The following is a 16,817-nucleotide window of genomic DNA, read 5'->3' as shown; positions in this document are numbered from 1 at the left end:
TGGAGATGGGACCTTGGTATGTATGAACTCACACCTTCACAAGTATTTAGGATCATGGATCTGCTCCAATGTGTCTGATTCATTTTGTAAGTTGTTACTGAGAATTTCTTATATGTCCAGACTAAGATTAACTTTGACTACTAGTATCTTGAATACATAATTCTATCTTCTCATGGGGATTGAAATTTATCATTTGCTATGTGGTGACCAATCTAATTGAATTATACACCTGAATATTTAGTCCTTTAGGATCTTTACAAACATCTTTGATCCCTAACCACGGACTAGAAACACTTTGAGGGCAACAGGAGATCATGGTCAGTAACATACTAAAAGTTATATTTTTGCAAAAAGTATAATAGAACAAGAAAGTAAAATGAACACTTGGAACTAAGGAAAGGCTAACAAATGCATTTTAAGTTTGCTTGCATTAGTTTTTTATGAGAAGAAAATTAAGAAAAGAAATAGTAATAGGAAAAGGTAAAATGAACTCCATCCTTCCAAAAGAGTTCATTTAATCCTTCCCTTCTCCAGACACTGCTTAGCCTTAAGGTCCTATCAGAGTTCTCTCTCTCTCTCTCTCTCTCTCTCTCTCTCTCTCTCTCTCTCTCTCTCCTTTCTTGGTCTATCCCTTTCTTACCAATCCTTTTCTATCTTTTTCTTCTCTTCCTCCTCCCCCTCTTCTCTCTCTCTCTCCTTTCTCTAAGGCCAGTCTAAAGGAAGCTACATTGGAAGCTGGAGAAAGACCATCCTGTGGTGGATTGCAGTTTTGTCCACTGCCACTTCTGCATCCACAGGGTGCTTAGGAAACATTTCCAATTTCTTCCCACTTTCCTTTCCTCTCTCTTGAGTGATTTGTGAATAAAAAGTGCAGTCTGAGGGGTGATCTCACCAAAACATGATGCTCATGGATCCCATCCACCCCCATGCAGGAGCTGCTTCCCGCAGACTTAGTGATGCTGGTGGGTGGTTACAACAGAATGAGAACGGAACTGGGAGGAAAAAAGAGTTACATTCATTATCCAGAAATTAAAACAGCTGGAGGGGGTTTCAGTGAAAGTCTTAGAAAGTACATGCATATGGATCTGCATGCATACCTGAACATTGTTTGTATGCACAAAGTGCTTAGAGACCTGGACAGGACAAGCACTAGCCAATATCTATCTTAGACATTTTCAGAGAAAGCAACACAAGATCAAACAAAAAATATTTTGTGATGTTTTGAATACACTTAGTATAGCTTCTGAAAAACAAAACAAAACAAGAAAAGAAAACTAAACAAACAATAGGCTGCCAGCTCTGAGTCCACTGGACAAGGCAGTTTTCTATCCTGAAAAGCTATCCCAGGAAACCACATCCTTTTCTTACCTGACTCCTTTCTACCTTGTCTTTTCTCTCCTGGGCTTGACCCCAAGTTCCCTCCCTCTCGTCTCCCAGCGTTAAACCCCAGGGAACCAGGCTCAATGCTCCAATCCCTGGAGGTTTCCAGGCGCGCTTGGCAGAGAGGCTGGGCTCTGCTTTCTTCTTACGCCGCCGCTTCCCCTTCCTCTTTTCCCAGCTAGATGTGTAAACACATGTATTTTCTTGTTTAAACGGTACGAATGGGTACCCTGCCTGGTGCCTTTACTTAGCTATTGGGCTGAGCCTTGCTCCTCCCTTTCCTACTCGGATAGGAGTCACTTAGGATCTGGAGCTTGGACTTCCAAATTGAAGCTGGCCTCGGGCCAGGTGACCTTTTCTTTGTAAGTTTCTTTCTTAAGGGGTGGGGGAGGAAGAGGAGGAGGAGGAGGAGAAGGGTGCTGTGATCTGTTGGTGGTGTTGGGGGGGTGGCGAGGAAAAGAGGGGGCTGGAGGAGAGTCCAGGGCTGTTGTTAAACAGTTTCTTACCGTAAGAGGGAGTTCAGACCTAGATCTTTCCAGTTAATCACACAACAAACTTAGCTCATCGCAATAAAAAGAAGCTCAGAACCGACAGGCTGTTTTAGGCACTGAGTCGGAACAGGATTCTTTAAGCCAGGCGTCTCCTGAGGTGGGTCGGCCAGCACACTCGCCGCACCATGTGGATGACTAAACTTCTGCCGGTTCTGCTGCTGCAGGAAGTCCTCCTGCATCTCCTCCTGCTTCCCATCGCCATCCCCTATGCAGGTTAGTTTTAACTTTCTCTTGTTAACCTCTCTCTTTCCTTCTAGCATGCTCTCTGTTCTGTTTCCAGCATCATTGAAACTTTGGGCGTGGTGTTTCTAAACTTCTCATCATGCTTTCTTTTGACAGTCCTTTTCTGTTTAAAAAAAAAAAAATTAAAATGACAATTAACATCCCTTCAGCGCCCTCCCAGCATCCCCTCCCCAGTCTCCCCCGTCATTTAGCCAAACAATACTGAATTAAGGGATAGCAATGAAGTGCAAGCACTGCCTGGAAGTTTTCTGATTTGGCCAAGTTCAAAACTAAGACCGATTCTCATTGGGGTAGGGGAAAGTTATGGTTAATCAAGCAAGGGCTTATCCTTCCTTGAAGGGCAATTTTCTACAGCCAACTATCCCAAGTCATCAAGTCAACTCTCAGATCAAGTTATAATGTTGTACATGTTCTCATTTGCAGGAGGTAGATTAACTTCTCATATGCAGGATAGACAGATGGAAGAGAAAGCCTCTTCTCCAAATTCTCCTTAATGGGCAGTGATGCCTGTCCTCTAAAACTGCAGTGCAGGGAAGTCTCCTTTCTCCCTTGGATTTGAAGGGTGGATGCTTGGGAGAATCAGGGTGCTGGTGAGTTTACAGATCTCAGTTGCTGCTTTAGAAAGTTTTCTATTATTATCTGAAGTAGAGGAAACATCTGTATCTGGTGATGTCATTACTGTAGTGGCTAGGCTGGGGTGCCAACAGGAGAAGGTAAGCAGTCAGTTTCAAGGGAAAAAAACCTTGACAAATGCACAGGGGGCAAGCACACATTTTTAAAACAACAACAATAAAAAAAATTAAAAAGAGAGGATGACAGTATGTTTTGAGATAGGGTAACTGAAATTTATCGTGCCTTCATATAATTTGTGATGCAATACAAGAGATAGAAACTTTAAGAGTTGGCTAGGTGATAAGAAAAATAATATTTAACTCACCTGGAATTCTTCTATCTGTTGAACTAACTTTTTTAGTAAATGACATTGTTTAGGAAGTGTCAATTTGAAAGCCTATAGTTAAGATTTATGAACAGATAGGGAATAAAAAGATGTTAATTCAAAGATGTGTGATGTTAACATTGACTCTTTAAGACACTGCTAGTTTAGGGAATTTTGAGCATAGGTTGAAAACATGGCTAATATTTTTATGCTGTTCAGAAGGCAAATATTGCTATCTGAAATTCTCTAAGCACATGCAAGCCTAGTACAGTGTGGAGAACCCAAACAGTAGAGCAACTGTAGACAATGTCTGTTTGTTTTTTGGCACACATTACAACATTTTGGCAGGAGGTATACATTTGTAATTATATTTCACTTTGGCTAATGTTGAAATGACTATGTTTCTTTAGTGAACAGCCCTAGACTGTGCTGGCCAGCAAGAAGAGGCCCATTGGGAATTTCAGATATATGCTATGAATCATTCCTGAAGGGAATAATGAAAAAATTGTCATGAAAAGAGGGCCTAGTTTTGTTCAGGTTGAAACTTTATTTTAATAGGTTTTGTGTTTTAATAACTTCCCAAACAGGAAGATGTAATATTCTTAGTACAAATAATAAGTTTGTTCTTTTTCTTTTTAGTATTGAATATGTAGAATTTTTATTATTGTTGGTTTTATTTGATTGTTTATTCTTTAGAAAACTAATGAACACTATAATATGTTGACAAGCAATTATGGAGATAATGACTATTGAGACTATTGGTAACTATTGAGAAGTATTCAATACTTTTATTGGACCCAACATTTTTATAGGAGTTATACATAGAATTCCATTACTCTCTACTACACTTCCACTTACACTGAAAACAAATATCAAATGTCCTGTTTTAAGTTAGATATTAAATGAGGACCTTATATCTAAGAGTCTTAGGAAATACATAGTTGAACTAATAGAAGAGGAGCTTGTATTTGCTATGGACCAAGTTTTAATGAAAAATTTATTTAGCTCTAATAAGGTTTACAGGATTGGATTTATTTTATATGTGAAAATTAAATTAGGAGGGCTTTATCCTAGTATCTGTAAACTAAGGGATAGAGTTGGGATTTGATATTAAGTCTTAGTGAATGTTCTTTTTATAAAGTCAGCAGCAATGAAATCCTTAAAGGCATACTTTTGAAAAATCATTTGGCTATGCAATAGGTATACAAAACCAAAACAAAAACAAAACAATCCCCCAAAATTTCTGTGTTAGCAATGCCATTATACACTTTTCAGTGCTCACTCATAGATTAGTCAATTAAGCTAGGTTTAAAACGTCTGTGGTACTCAGGTCAAGTATGGAAAGATTAAAAAAAAATGAGTCTTCCCTATGTCAGAGAACACATGTGAACAAGTTGCACACAGGAGAAAGAGGAAGGGTTAACACAAAATACTTAGACAAAAGTGAAGAAAACCTTTTGGGGCAGGTATAATGGGTAGCTGAAGGGGAGTGTGGCCTATCCTGAAAAAGTAATAATGGATTGAAGGGATACTTTGGTGTCTTATAAAATGATGTGGTATTATTTAGCATATATTACAGGCTGCAGCTGCATGTTTTGCAGGAACAAGATGTGGATTGAAGTTATACTTGAGGGTGACTGCTTCACATGCTGCTGGAGCTATAGTTGCTGGCAGAATCAGACAGGAAGCAGAGAGCAGGCTTTTACAACGAGTGTCTGAGAAGGAGGGCAAAAGGAAAAGAGGCTTCTAGGCTCACCGTGATCATGTCATGTTGTATATCCCCTGGGAAGCAATTATGATGTTGCTTCCCAACTACCATGATTTGATTTAAATCTGGCACAGTCTCTCCTTTTCGGATGTCTTTTACTTATGATGATCATCCCTTCTCGAAAGACGGAAAGGATACATGACTGGTGAAGAGTGAACTCCAAGTCTTGGTTAGCAACAGTGGAAATGTGGGATTGTGATCCTTATCTTCTGAGTTCCATACAACTTCAGTCACACAACTCCCTTCCACTAATTATGAGTATACTTTCATCTTAACATCTTACCAGATCAAACTGTTAATCAGTAATCATGTGAGTAAATTTCTTAGCTATGGAGAGCCAGATTCCTGCTTCTTTCTACACCGTGCAAATCCTTTCCTAGCATGACTTTCCTTTGAAGTCAATGGGTCTTTCACACTGAAGAAAATATATGAGGTACTGAGAGAAATGAGTGTGAGTCCCTGGGACCAGAGGGAGAAATATGCCTTTCTTCAAGCACCTTGATACATTTGACCCTGCTTCCTAATGATTTCAATTCCAAAATAAGAACTTCAGATTCTTATGAAATGTACCATCAGATTATTTTTCGCATACTAAGAGAAGAAAAAGGAGTTCTAATTAAAATACAGGAAAATATAACAAATTTGCAGTGATCTCTTACCCTTTGATTTCATTTCAATATTTTGTTTATAAACCTCAACTAACAACCACAGACACACACATGCACACGTACACACACACACACACACACACATACACACACAGAGAGAGAGAGAGATAGAGGGAGGGAGAGAGAGAAAACAGTAGGGAAAAATCAGGTCCAAAAGTATTTTTGAGTTTTTTCCTACATTAAACTAGGCTTAAAAATGTTTTAAGTAAAACAAGCATCAGTTGTAGATATATATGAAAAATAAAGTTGATATTATTTAAAGGGAAGGAATTTTCTTTTCAGATACTATTATGAATGACTTCTCTTTCGAATTTTTCTCTTATTGAATAAGTAATTTTTACAAATGCATGAACCACATGATTTATGAGTAGTTAGAATTTAATGCTTTTTAAGTAATTGGCACTAATGACTGACTTCTGAGGGAAAGTGCACGCATCATGAAAAGTAAATAGTGCAGAGGGTATCCTGCTATTTTGTTCTGATTGTTTGTGATTAGTGTTAGTGATTAGTGTTCGTGATTAGAGGCTACTCAGATCAAACTTGTATTTTTATTAATTACTGATTAAAAAGAAATGCATTTATTTTTCAGAAAGCTGTTGATATTTAGTGTTGAAAAACTTATCAGGAAGAGAGAGTAGTATATTTTATGAGGTGAGACCACTCATGAACACATTTCTTAAGACAAGCAAAGATCTGTAGAATAATCACAGCCAATTACTGCAGAGACATACCTCCTTTCTCCAGAGCAGTCTTTACTGCTTACCTTCATATCAGGTGGTTCTGAGACAAGAAAAACAAAGCATTTACCAAAAGTTTTATTTTACTTGGTAACTACTTAGTTCAATGGGAAGTTAATGTTTACCATAGATGTTTTGAATTTTTTCATGTTTTTCTCTTACCCTTAGACATGTATAACAAATACATCATTGATCAGATCAGTTTGAATTTTTTGTTGTTGTTGTTTGGTTGGTTGATTGGTTTTTCATGGGAGGGTTTTACTCTAATCCAGGCTGACCTGGAATTCACTATATAGTCTCAGGGTATCCTTGAACCCACTGGGATCCTCCTACCTCTGCCTCCTGAGTGCTGGGATTAAAGGCATGCACCACCATGCCTGGCTTCAGTTTGATATTTATAATTGACAAAATTCTATTAAAAATATATACAGTTTTGGAAGACTTTGTTTTATAGATATTTCTGGCAATTAACTCCTACTATTAGAAAATGTGAAATTTAAAAAGAAATTTAATTATTATTACCCTATAAAATATTTAGGAGCACCAAAGATATCAAAGTAGAAACTCCTGATGAAATTCATGATAAAATTCATCTCTCATTAACAAGGTTTGTGGCAGAAACCAAAATTTACAAACATTATACTTTTCTTGCTTGAAAAATAGCAGTTTCTTCTCTTAGGTTAAAAACTAAGTGATGGTAATTCAAAAACAATACCAAAAGTCTGCATATACTTAACATTTTATGCAAATTATTTTCCAAATACTTAATGATTATAGCTTAAATAATTCTTTGTCATTCCTTATTGATCTAACTTTTCTTTTGTAGATTGAGTAATCGGTATATAAACATCTCAGGTAATTAAACGCAGTCATTTGGCAAGTCAAATAAGAATACCAGAGCTATCTTGCTGCCAGTGTCATTCAAGGAATGACAGTCATTATGTAATATGTTGATAGATTATGTGGTTGACTGAATTTCTATACTCACATGTCTATTAAACTATATCTAGTATATCATAGCCATTCCATCTTATAGGGCTAAGAAAAGTGAAGAAATATAACTACAATTATAAGACTTATAGAAGCTTGTTTTTTGGTAACTGTCTTTTGGCAATTGTGTTTTGGAGTTTTATAAATAATGAGGAACTTAGAGAAACACATGTTTTCTCTTTTGTTATGGACTACAGGTTGGGATAGACATTAATGAGTAGCGTCTGCATGTTTAGTAAGTCAACTGGAGCCAGTGGTTGCTGACAAGCTTAGGCTGTGATGCCACTCTTGGTACTTACTCAGCTAGCCATATTTCCAAATTTTAAGTGTAGAAAGCTTCACCCTCTTTTCAACACATTTCACCACATATAAAGTACTAGGAAGGCATTTTCTACTGTGCTATCCTAGTTTCTTCTTGTTTGATAGCTCTGAAGCAAATCTTTAGAAAATGCTTGTTAATTGTACTTCCACATTCATTTTGAGCAATTTTTAGATAAAAAGATGACATGGTAAGTGATTAAGAGGAGCATTTCTAATGCAGGGCATCTGGGTGTTCAGTCTGAAATCTTCTAGTGGTCAATTAATTTCTCCCTGTGTCTTAGTTTCTTCAAGTTATAAATGAATGCACTTTTACTGCCTTTGTTACGAGGGCATTCAACAAATTGACAGGCAGTGAGCCACAGTTGCTTCCATAATTCTTATGGAATCAGTTGCAGTCACTGAGCATTTGAATCCATGTTTTGAGATGGAAATCACTTCTTGATTGGGACGCTGGAGAAAACTGAGACTAAAGAAACAAGTTAACTCTTAAGAAACTCTTAACTTACCCATAAATTTGAGATTTTTGGATGTTTTGTATCTATTCTTCAGGATTGTAGTTGAAGACCTCATGTTATCTAGGGGCCTTGGATTTTCATGAAGAAAAATGACATTGCTACATTAAAGGATGAAGTTTCACATACCTTTGATTTATAGCACTTGGCTTGATCTCAAGACAAACAGTGCAGTGATACTGAGAACTAGTGTCCCAAACACAGAAAATGTTTTCATAGAAAATGAGCAGAGAAAGACTAAAATATGTGTCACATGAAACTCTTAAAGCCAGCCAGAGAATGTGTCCACTGCAGAAGGTTTAAGTGAGAAGTTTCCACTTGTCTCTGAGTAGACTTACACAATTAGTCCTGTGGCTTTCACAGAGAGCAACTGTCACAGAGGATGGCAATTTCAATCATGAAGCATGATATGGTGTGCTTCTAGCAGTAGGATCTGCTTCTGTGTTGTTGGTGGAATGTCATTTTTTATGGTGACTCTGTCCTAATTGTTTAATAATTATTTTTAAGGCTCTTGACTTGGGTGGGGGGGGGGAAGAATCCTGGTCTGTTTTCAAGTGTACTTTTCACTTGAAAAAATGTAGATATGTGAATCTACATGGTGTACCATTTGTTTTTCCCTGATTATAATTTCCCTCTCTTGCTCTTTAGGACACCCTACTTACTCTATACCCAAGTGATGGAGGTAGAAAATCTTATCAGATAAAATCATTTTCTTGCAAATTATATTTAATGAATTCTTTTCTCTGTAAGCTTTTAACATATTTCTTCCATTTTTTATTTTATTTTTCAATAGAAGGACAAAAGAAAAGAAGAAATACACTTCATGAATTCAAAAAGTCAGCCAAGACCACCCTAATCAAGGAAGACCCATTATTGAAGATAAAAACAAAAAAAATGAATGTTGCAGAACAGTGTGCAAACAGATGTGTCAGGAATAAAGGCCTTCCATTCACTTGCAAGTAAGTTACTTCATTTTGTTCTTAGGGTAATTTTCAAATATAGCATGTGTGTCTTACAGTCATGTGTTTGCTTTTGTTTTTGTACTCAATGTAATTTCCCCTATACATTGTTTGAGTGTAGTTTTCACTATAGTTTTAGGGATATCTCTCAGTTGATAGGTCTATTGAAATTAGTGAGAGAAACTATGAAAATTGCCTTCCAAGATGCACAGTGGCTTCACTCATGGATTTACTCCTCATTTTATGAACAATTAAAGTTGAGTGAAAATCAACTTACATTGACTTTATTTCTTCTACTGTCTATAGTAATCTTTATTCTCCCCATGAAAAAGCAGTGGAGGGATTTTCACCATGTAACTTGGGCAATAGCCAAAATTTGCTACAATTTATATCATCATCTTTAGGGACTCAAAGGTGTTGAGAGAATTATATTTTTAAAAAATCTAAAAGGAGTGGTGTTAACAGCAGATAGGGCTTAAATGAAGTTAGGGGATAGTGATGATAAGGTTTCAGGTGGAAAGTGATGAGACAATTCAGCGGACCTAGGGGACTTAAATAAGAGCTCCTTAGCTTTCAACAGTGCCTATGCCACTAACAATTCTTAAAATTGATCTTTAAGAATAAATCTTACAATTTTGGGCTAGTAAGATTAAATTTTCATTTCAGTATACGGCAACCTTGTGGAAGAAAATATATTTTCTAACCAGATGTGGTGACACACCCCTGTGACCCTAGCAGAGAAGAACATTAGTTTGAAGCTGTAGAGTGAGACTATGTCTTAAAAATGAACATATCTTTAACTAACATTTGTTAATAACAGATTAATAATGCATAAAGATATGGAACAATATGCATGAACATAGTAGTAAAAGTAATATATATGTTTCCTAGTCTTGATAAATATTTGTGTCCCTAATATATTTTGTAAATGTTATTATCATTTTGTCCCTTTTACAAAATAAGACATGGACTATAGGGATGGTTTAGTGGTTAAGGTACTTGGTTGCAAAGCCAAAAGACCCAGGTGCAATTTCGCAGGACACACATAAGCTAGATGCACATGGTGCCACATGCATCTGCAGTTCATTTGCAGTGGCTGGAGTCCCTGGCGCTCCATTCTCTCTCTCTCTTTCAATCTCTCTCAAATAAATAAAAATAAAATGTAAGACTTTATGTCTGGGAATGTAGCTCTGTCTTAAGAGTGGTTTTCCAGCATACACAAGGATCTGAATTGTATTCTTAGCACTGAAAAGAATTGATATTAAACATAAAATTCTGTAAATTTTGAATTTTAGTGTATTCCATTGGGTAATGGCACATTATGATAACATAGGTTTATTTATGTCATGGCAAGAGGTCTTCACTTAATCTTGCCTCTCTCAGAGAAATGAATGTTATGGGCCTGCAGAGAAAGTGCATAGTCAGAGAACCTAAAGTGAGTTAAGCAGAGGAAAGACTATCGCTTTCTATTTTTATAGCCAATCTGTCACTTTCAGAGAGATATTTCCTGGCAAACAGGAGTGGGAGTTGGCTTTGTCAGTTTATCCCTAGGATAATTGTACTTCATTCTGATTGTGGTATAAAAACCTTGAGATTGGGCAAAATAAAGTAAGAAAAATTACTTTCATTCAACATCTCAGCTGTTTAAATTTGCAATGTTCTTCTGGCAACTGAAAAAGTTGGAGTTCAATTTTCTTTCTCAGGGTTGAAGGGCAGGGCATAGGAAGCTCTGAGCAAAAGTTTTTTTGTTTTTTTTAAATTTTGAATCCAAAAATAAGGGTAAGAGGTGATTCTTACAGTTAAATGTAGAAGAGATGCAATCCAGGAACTATGATGGTCTTGCATAGTCTATATGGAAGGGTACATAATATTAAAAGTACTTTTCCTAAATAAATAAAAAAAAAAAATTAAGAGCTGGAGAGATGACTTAGTGGTTAAGTGCTTGCCTGTGAAGCCTAAAAACCATGGTTCAAGACTTGATTGCCAGGATCCATGTAAGCAGATGCATGAGGTGGCACATGCATCTGGAGTTCAGTTGCAGTGACTGGAGACCCTGGCATACCCATTCTCTCACTATCTATCTGCCTCTTTCTCTCTCTTTCTGTTTGTAGCCTCAAATAAATAAATAAAGATAAGCAAAAGTATTTTTCCAAGATAATATATCATTGTGATGGCATTACAGAAAAGAGGTTATTAGATCAACAAAATGGAAACTACATGCCCATTTTTCTGGTTGAAATCACTTAACAACAACATCAAAACCATTGTAATTCACCAATTTTAGATAAGATTTCTAGTATCAACTAGAAAAGCAGTATGTTACTTAACTGAGAAGTTAAGTTTTCTTAGAAAGAAAGATATGTCAATAGTGTATGTTCTAGTGTTAATAGTTATAAATTTGAAAATTATACAATAAAACCTATTTAAGAAACCTTGACTTAAGTAAATTGAGTTACTTTTAGAGTGAGTTTTTCATTTAATAAGACTGAGCATTTTATGACACATCAGGTCAGATTTTATGTGTGATTATTATCAGACATTTGATTCCAAATTCCTTTTATCTAGAACAATCTCTGGGGTGGTGCTTTGCCTAACATACATGGGGAATGCCATTTTATTCATTTATTTGAAGTAATGAGGATGGAATCTAGCGGTACATGTTTGCTATGCAAGTGTTCTATCATAGAACAGCCTCAGCCCTTTTTATTTTTACCTTTTTTTAGTTTTTGTATTATTTATTTGATAGAGATAGAGAGAGAGAGAGAGAGAGGGAGGGAGGAAGGGAGGGAGAGAGAATGGGCACACCAGGGCATATACCCACTGCAAGTGAACTCCAGATGCATGTGCCACCTTATGCATTTGGCTAACATTAGTACTGCAGCATCAAACCTAAGTCTTTAGTCTTGGCAGATAAGTGCCTTAACTGCTAAGTCATCTCTCTAACCCCTGTTTTTACTTTTGATAATTTTTCATACTGTCCCTTGAACATTCTCTATAGCCCAAATAGGGCCCTAAACTTTCGATCCTCATGCTATAACTTAACAGCTAGGATTAAGATCCTGAGCCAGCAGGTCAAGTTGAAATATCATTTCAGAATATATTTTATATGCTTACAAACTTTAGAAACAAAGATATTTCTATTATAATCATTGGTATATGACTAAGAACAAAATCTTCCAACTTACTATACACTTACAAAAACAAAACCTTCATATATATGTAGGTGGATTTCTTACATATTGATTTTACTTGTTGAAACTCTTATTTTTCTACAATTCATTTTTAGTACAGTGTGAACTTTTCACATAACTTTGATCTAGTATTCAAAACTATACCAACAGAGCATTCGTTTTCTTCTTGCTTAGCCATCAAAATGGAACACTCATGTCTCTCTTGTATTTTGTTATTTATATACACTGTGCATCTGTTTTTGTATAATCCTCCTTGGAAAGCTGTGTGCCCACTCTTTAACAATCTGTTAAATAGTAGTATTCCTTATTTTCATTCAGATGTCTTTTTCAGGGCCTTTGTTTTTGATAAAGCAAGAAAAAGGTGTATCTGGTTCCCTTTCAATAGCATGTCAAGTGGAGTGAAAAAAGGGTTTGGACATGAATTTGACCTCTATGAAAACAAAGGTAACAGTCTTTTCCCTAAATATTACAAAAACCTGCTACACTAGTCTTTCCCAGTATTTGTTTTGTCTGTGATGTAGTATATAGCTCATGAGAATGGAACCCTATGTTTACAGTAAAGGTCTTTTAATGAAAGACAGTATTTCCCATACTCCTTTATTCCTGCTTTTGATAAGGTACATCTTCTATGTTATTTTCTAGGTTCACTTGACAACATGTCATTTAGGTTATTAGATAATTATACCTTCTGTGTTTGGGGATGCATATTCATGAACATGTGTGTATACATGTGTTGTGGGTATGGATAAACATATGTGCTTGTGTGTGGAACTAGAGGATGACCTTGGATGTTGTTCCTCAGTTGTCATCCACCGTTTCTGAGACACTGTCTCTCATTGGCCTGGAACTCACCAAGTAGGCTAGACTGGATGGATGCTAGTATGCCCCAAGGATTTTCTAGTCTCTGCCTCATAGCACTGATATTACAAGTGTATACCATCATGCCTGGCTTTGTGTTACTGGGTTCTGGTCTTCATGCTTGCAAGACAAGCATTTCACTGATTGAGCTACCCCTCCAGCCCTTTATGACACCACACATTGTGGCAAGTTCTGAGTTTACTATAGCATTTTGTATTTAAAAAATTTTGGGGCTGGAGAGATGGCTTAGTGGTTAAGCACTTGCCTGTGAAGCCTAAGAACCCCTGTTCGAGGCTCGGTTCCCCAGGACCCACGTTAGCCAGATGCACAAGAGGGCGCAGGCATCTGGAGTTTGTTTGCAATGGCGGGAGACCCTGGCGTGCCCATTTTCTCTCTCTCTGTCTATCTGCCTCTTTCTCTCTCTGTCTGCTGCTCTTAAATAAATAAATAAAAATGTTAAAAAAAATTTAAAAAAATTTAGGGTAATTCATATGAAATAGTGATAATTGCTGAAAATAACAACGTATATCAATTTTGGACAAAAACATTTGACCTATTCTCACATATTTAACAAAAGTTAAAAGTAGAATTAAGATTTGGCTGTTTATTGTCTGTTTGTGTGTTCTGATACAGTATTAAAAATATTTATTTTTCTTTAAAGTAAAATTCTAAATAATTACAAATTTAATACCTTGTCATACAAAATGACAATTATAAATGATTGCATTAATAAGGACAATACTTATTTTAATATTACATTTTAAAAATATATGGTATAACCCGTTAAGTTTAAATATTTTTTTGTTCATTATTTATTTATTTATTTGAGAGTGACAGACACAGGGAGAAAGACAGATAGAGGGAGAGAGATAGAATGGGCATGCCAGGGCTTCCAGCCACTGCAAACGAACTCCAGACGCGTGCGCCCCCTTGTGCATCTGGCTAACGTGGGACCTGGGGGACCGAGCCTTGAACCAGGGTCCTTAGGCTTCACAGGCAAGCGCTTAACTGCTAAGCCATCTCTCCAGCCCAACCCGTTAAATTTAGATATTGGACACTAAATATAAAAACATCTTGTAATGATTGAGCTAATGTTCAAATTAAGCCAGTTCATGGTAGAAAATTAGATAATCTTATTGTTTCTAATGAAAAAGCAAAAAGGGAAGTAATGAAGTAATTCACATCTTAAGCCTAATGAATATTCTAACATAAAAACACTTTCATTCAATCTTTCCTCTAGTGTGCTAACTATACACCCCATTATTTGGTAACTAGTACCTTATAAAGCATCTTATAGTATGCCCTTCTGAAAATTCAGTTATTCTGTAAGTCAATAACTGACATCATAGCATACATATAGATGATAGCCAAATGCAGTGACCTTAAACAAACTTGTGCATATGCAAAACACACATTTTTACTGAAAGAGAAAAGAAAAACCAATTTCATTATATTAAAGAAACCTTATTTTAAAAAATATTTTATTTTTATTGATTTGTTTGGAAAAAGATACAGAGAGAGCAAGATGCAAACACAGAGAGAGAATGAATGGGCATGCCAGGGCCTACAAACTGTGCAAACAAATTCCAGATGCATATGCCACCTGTGCATCTGACTTATGTGGGTACTGGGGAACTGAATCTGGATCCTTACAGCTCACAGGCAAGTGCTTTAATTAATAATCCATCTATACAGCCTTATTAAAGAAATTTTCTGAATTTAAATTGAAAAAGGATATTGATTTTTATTTTATACATGTTTCTTTTGTCTACAGATTCAAACAAATTAAAATGGCTTGGATGACTGAATATATTGACTGGTCTATGTTAAGAACAGAGACAAAATTCTGTAGTTAGACACATATGAAATTAGAATTATAACTTCTGAATAGGCAGCATGCTTGTTTTGGATTATTCTGAGATGTGTTATTTTGAAAATACTAGTAGAAGCTTATACAAGAAATGTCAATGTTATTTGAAATAGTTTACAAAAGTTAATTATTTACAGGTGAGTGAAATTTTATTTCTCCTCTTCAATAAATATAGCATATGTTTCACATAGTTCTAATGTTTTTCTGTGCTATCTCCAATAGACTATATTAGAAACTGCATCATTGGTAAAGGAGGCAGCTACAAGGGTACAGTCTCAATCACCAAAAGTGGCATCAAGTGCCAGCCCTGGAATTCCATGATCCCTCATGAGCACAGGTAAGAACAGTATGAAGAAAAGAGGACATAGTCTCCCCTTCCTGCATGTGAACAGACTCACATTCGTCCTCTGGAATAATGTTACACTTACCCTACCAGTACAAGACCAAACTGATGTGAATTCAAGGCTGTTGAATTCCAGAAGATTAACAAATTTATTATTATTAAAATATGCCTAATATTTTCTTACTTCAATGTCTCAATTGGTAGATGTTTGCAAACAAATAAAAAAAAATAATTTAAGAGCAAAAAGTTTCCTTCTTTCCTCTCTCCTCCTTCTCTTCCTGCTCCTTTGTCTTCCTCTTCTTCTTCCTTTCCCTTTTCCTCTTCTCTTCTCTCTTCTCTCCTCTACTCCTCCTCTTCTTCCTCCTCCTTCTCCTCTTCTTCTTCTTCCCCTCTCTCTTCTATGACCTTAGGAAGGCATTACAAAGCCAAAAGGATGTATGTGAATTTAGATTCTGACCTTATAGAGATTAAGTATACTTTAACCTTGGTAGCTCCCAACTTTGATTACATACCATAAAGTCAACCACTGAAAACTCTTGGACAGTTGAATCACACTGGGACCACACACCAATTAAAGCAGAACTTCTTGTGGTAATAAAGTTCAAGTCTATCCTAGTATCTTCTGCTGATTCCAAAGTGCAGGTGAAGTTGGGACACCCTGCTAAAGGACCATGCCTTGACAGCATAGCTTCCTTGTGTCACCCATTGCCTGAAGACTAGAGAATACTCTCCTTAGAAACTAAATGTATACACCAAACAACTACATTTGTTAGTCATGTATGGCTGTGCACGACTTTAATCCCAGGCAAAGATGGGAGTATCACTGTGAGTTTGAGGCCCACCTGAGACTACATAGTGAATTCCAGGTCAGCCTGGGCTAGATTGAGACCCTACCTCAAAAAATTTTTTTTTCAAAAAAAGAATTACATGTGTTATAGTAGAAAATTACCATTTAACCTCCAAAAAATATAGTAAGCTTGTGTGATTTTAATCATCATGGAGGAAAAACCTAAATCTCTCATACCAATTAGAGAATTAAATAGACTTAGTTCATAAATAATTTGAATTAAAAGCTAACATAGTTTAGCTTTCCAAGATTATTAAGTGCATTGGAAGATTTCATTTGCCATGTGCTAAGGACTTTGCTAGGCATTTCACTGATTTATCTCATGCAGTCCTCATGGGAATAACACAGCAGGTAGTTTTATGAGTACATTTTTGTAATATGTGCACTGAAGCATAATCCTTAGTATTTTCAATGTCCCATAGAATGAGTAAATCAAATGGCTATGATATTTGCCCAGTTTACTAGCTATCCTGAGCTTAGAACAACCCTAGGATCTTCTATATTAGGTCTGTTAGTAGGACACATGCTGTGACCTACTTTTTGCACCAGCAAAATATGAAGCCTTTCCTTTGATAAAAATATACTCCATTCCATTCCACTTTTTAAATTATAGTTTTGGAAGGTATTGATTTTACTTTGGGA

The 16,817-nt window shown here is 36.2% G+C and overlaps 1 protein-coding gene across 2 annotated transcripts in view; it reads left to right on the top strand.

Moving 5' to 3' along the window:
• The first annotated feature begins 1,604 nt into the window (after nt 1-1,604).
• The window catches only part of Hgf (hepatocyte growth factor), a 109,603-nt gene continuing 94,390 nt past the window's right edge, over nt 1,605-16,817 (top strand). Inside the window, exons 1-5 of one of the 2 annotated variants that reach the window (XM_045161053.1) lie at nt 1,605-1,742; nt 1,985-2,144; nt 8,901-9,066; nt 12,589-12,701; nt 15,208-15,322. In XM_045161053.1, the coding sequence (XP_045016988.1) occupies nt 2,057-2,144; nt 8,901-9,066; nt 12,589-12,701; nt 15,208-15,322 (482 nt within the window). In that variant the 5' untranslated portion in view covers nt 1,605-1,742; nt 1,985-2,056. Of the gene's footprint in view, nt 1,743-1,867; nt 2,145-8,900; nt 9,067-12,588; nt 12,702-15,207; nt 15,323-16,817 lie in introns of those variants that run through there. The other variant, XM_045161054.1, reaches the window with a different exon arrangement.

The sequence above is a fragment of the Jaculus jaculus genome, chromosome 10 (assembly GCF_020740685.1).
Source record: "Jaculus jaculus isolate mJacJac1 chromosome 10, mJacJac1.mat.Y.cur, whole genome shotgun sequence".
NCBI classification, from domain to species: Eukaryota; Metazoa; Chordata; class Mammalia; order Rodentia; family Dipodidae; genus Jaculus; species Jaculus jaculus.
This window is presented reverse-complemented; position numbering and strand designations above follow the sequence as displayed.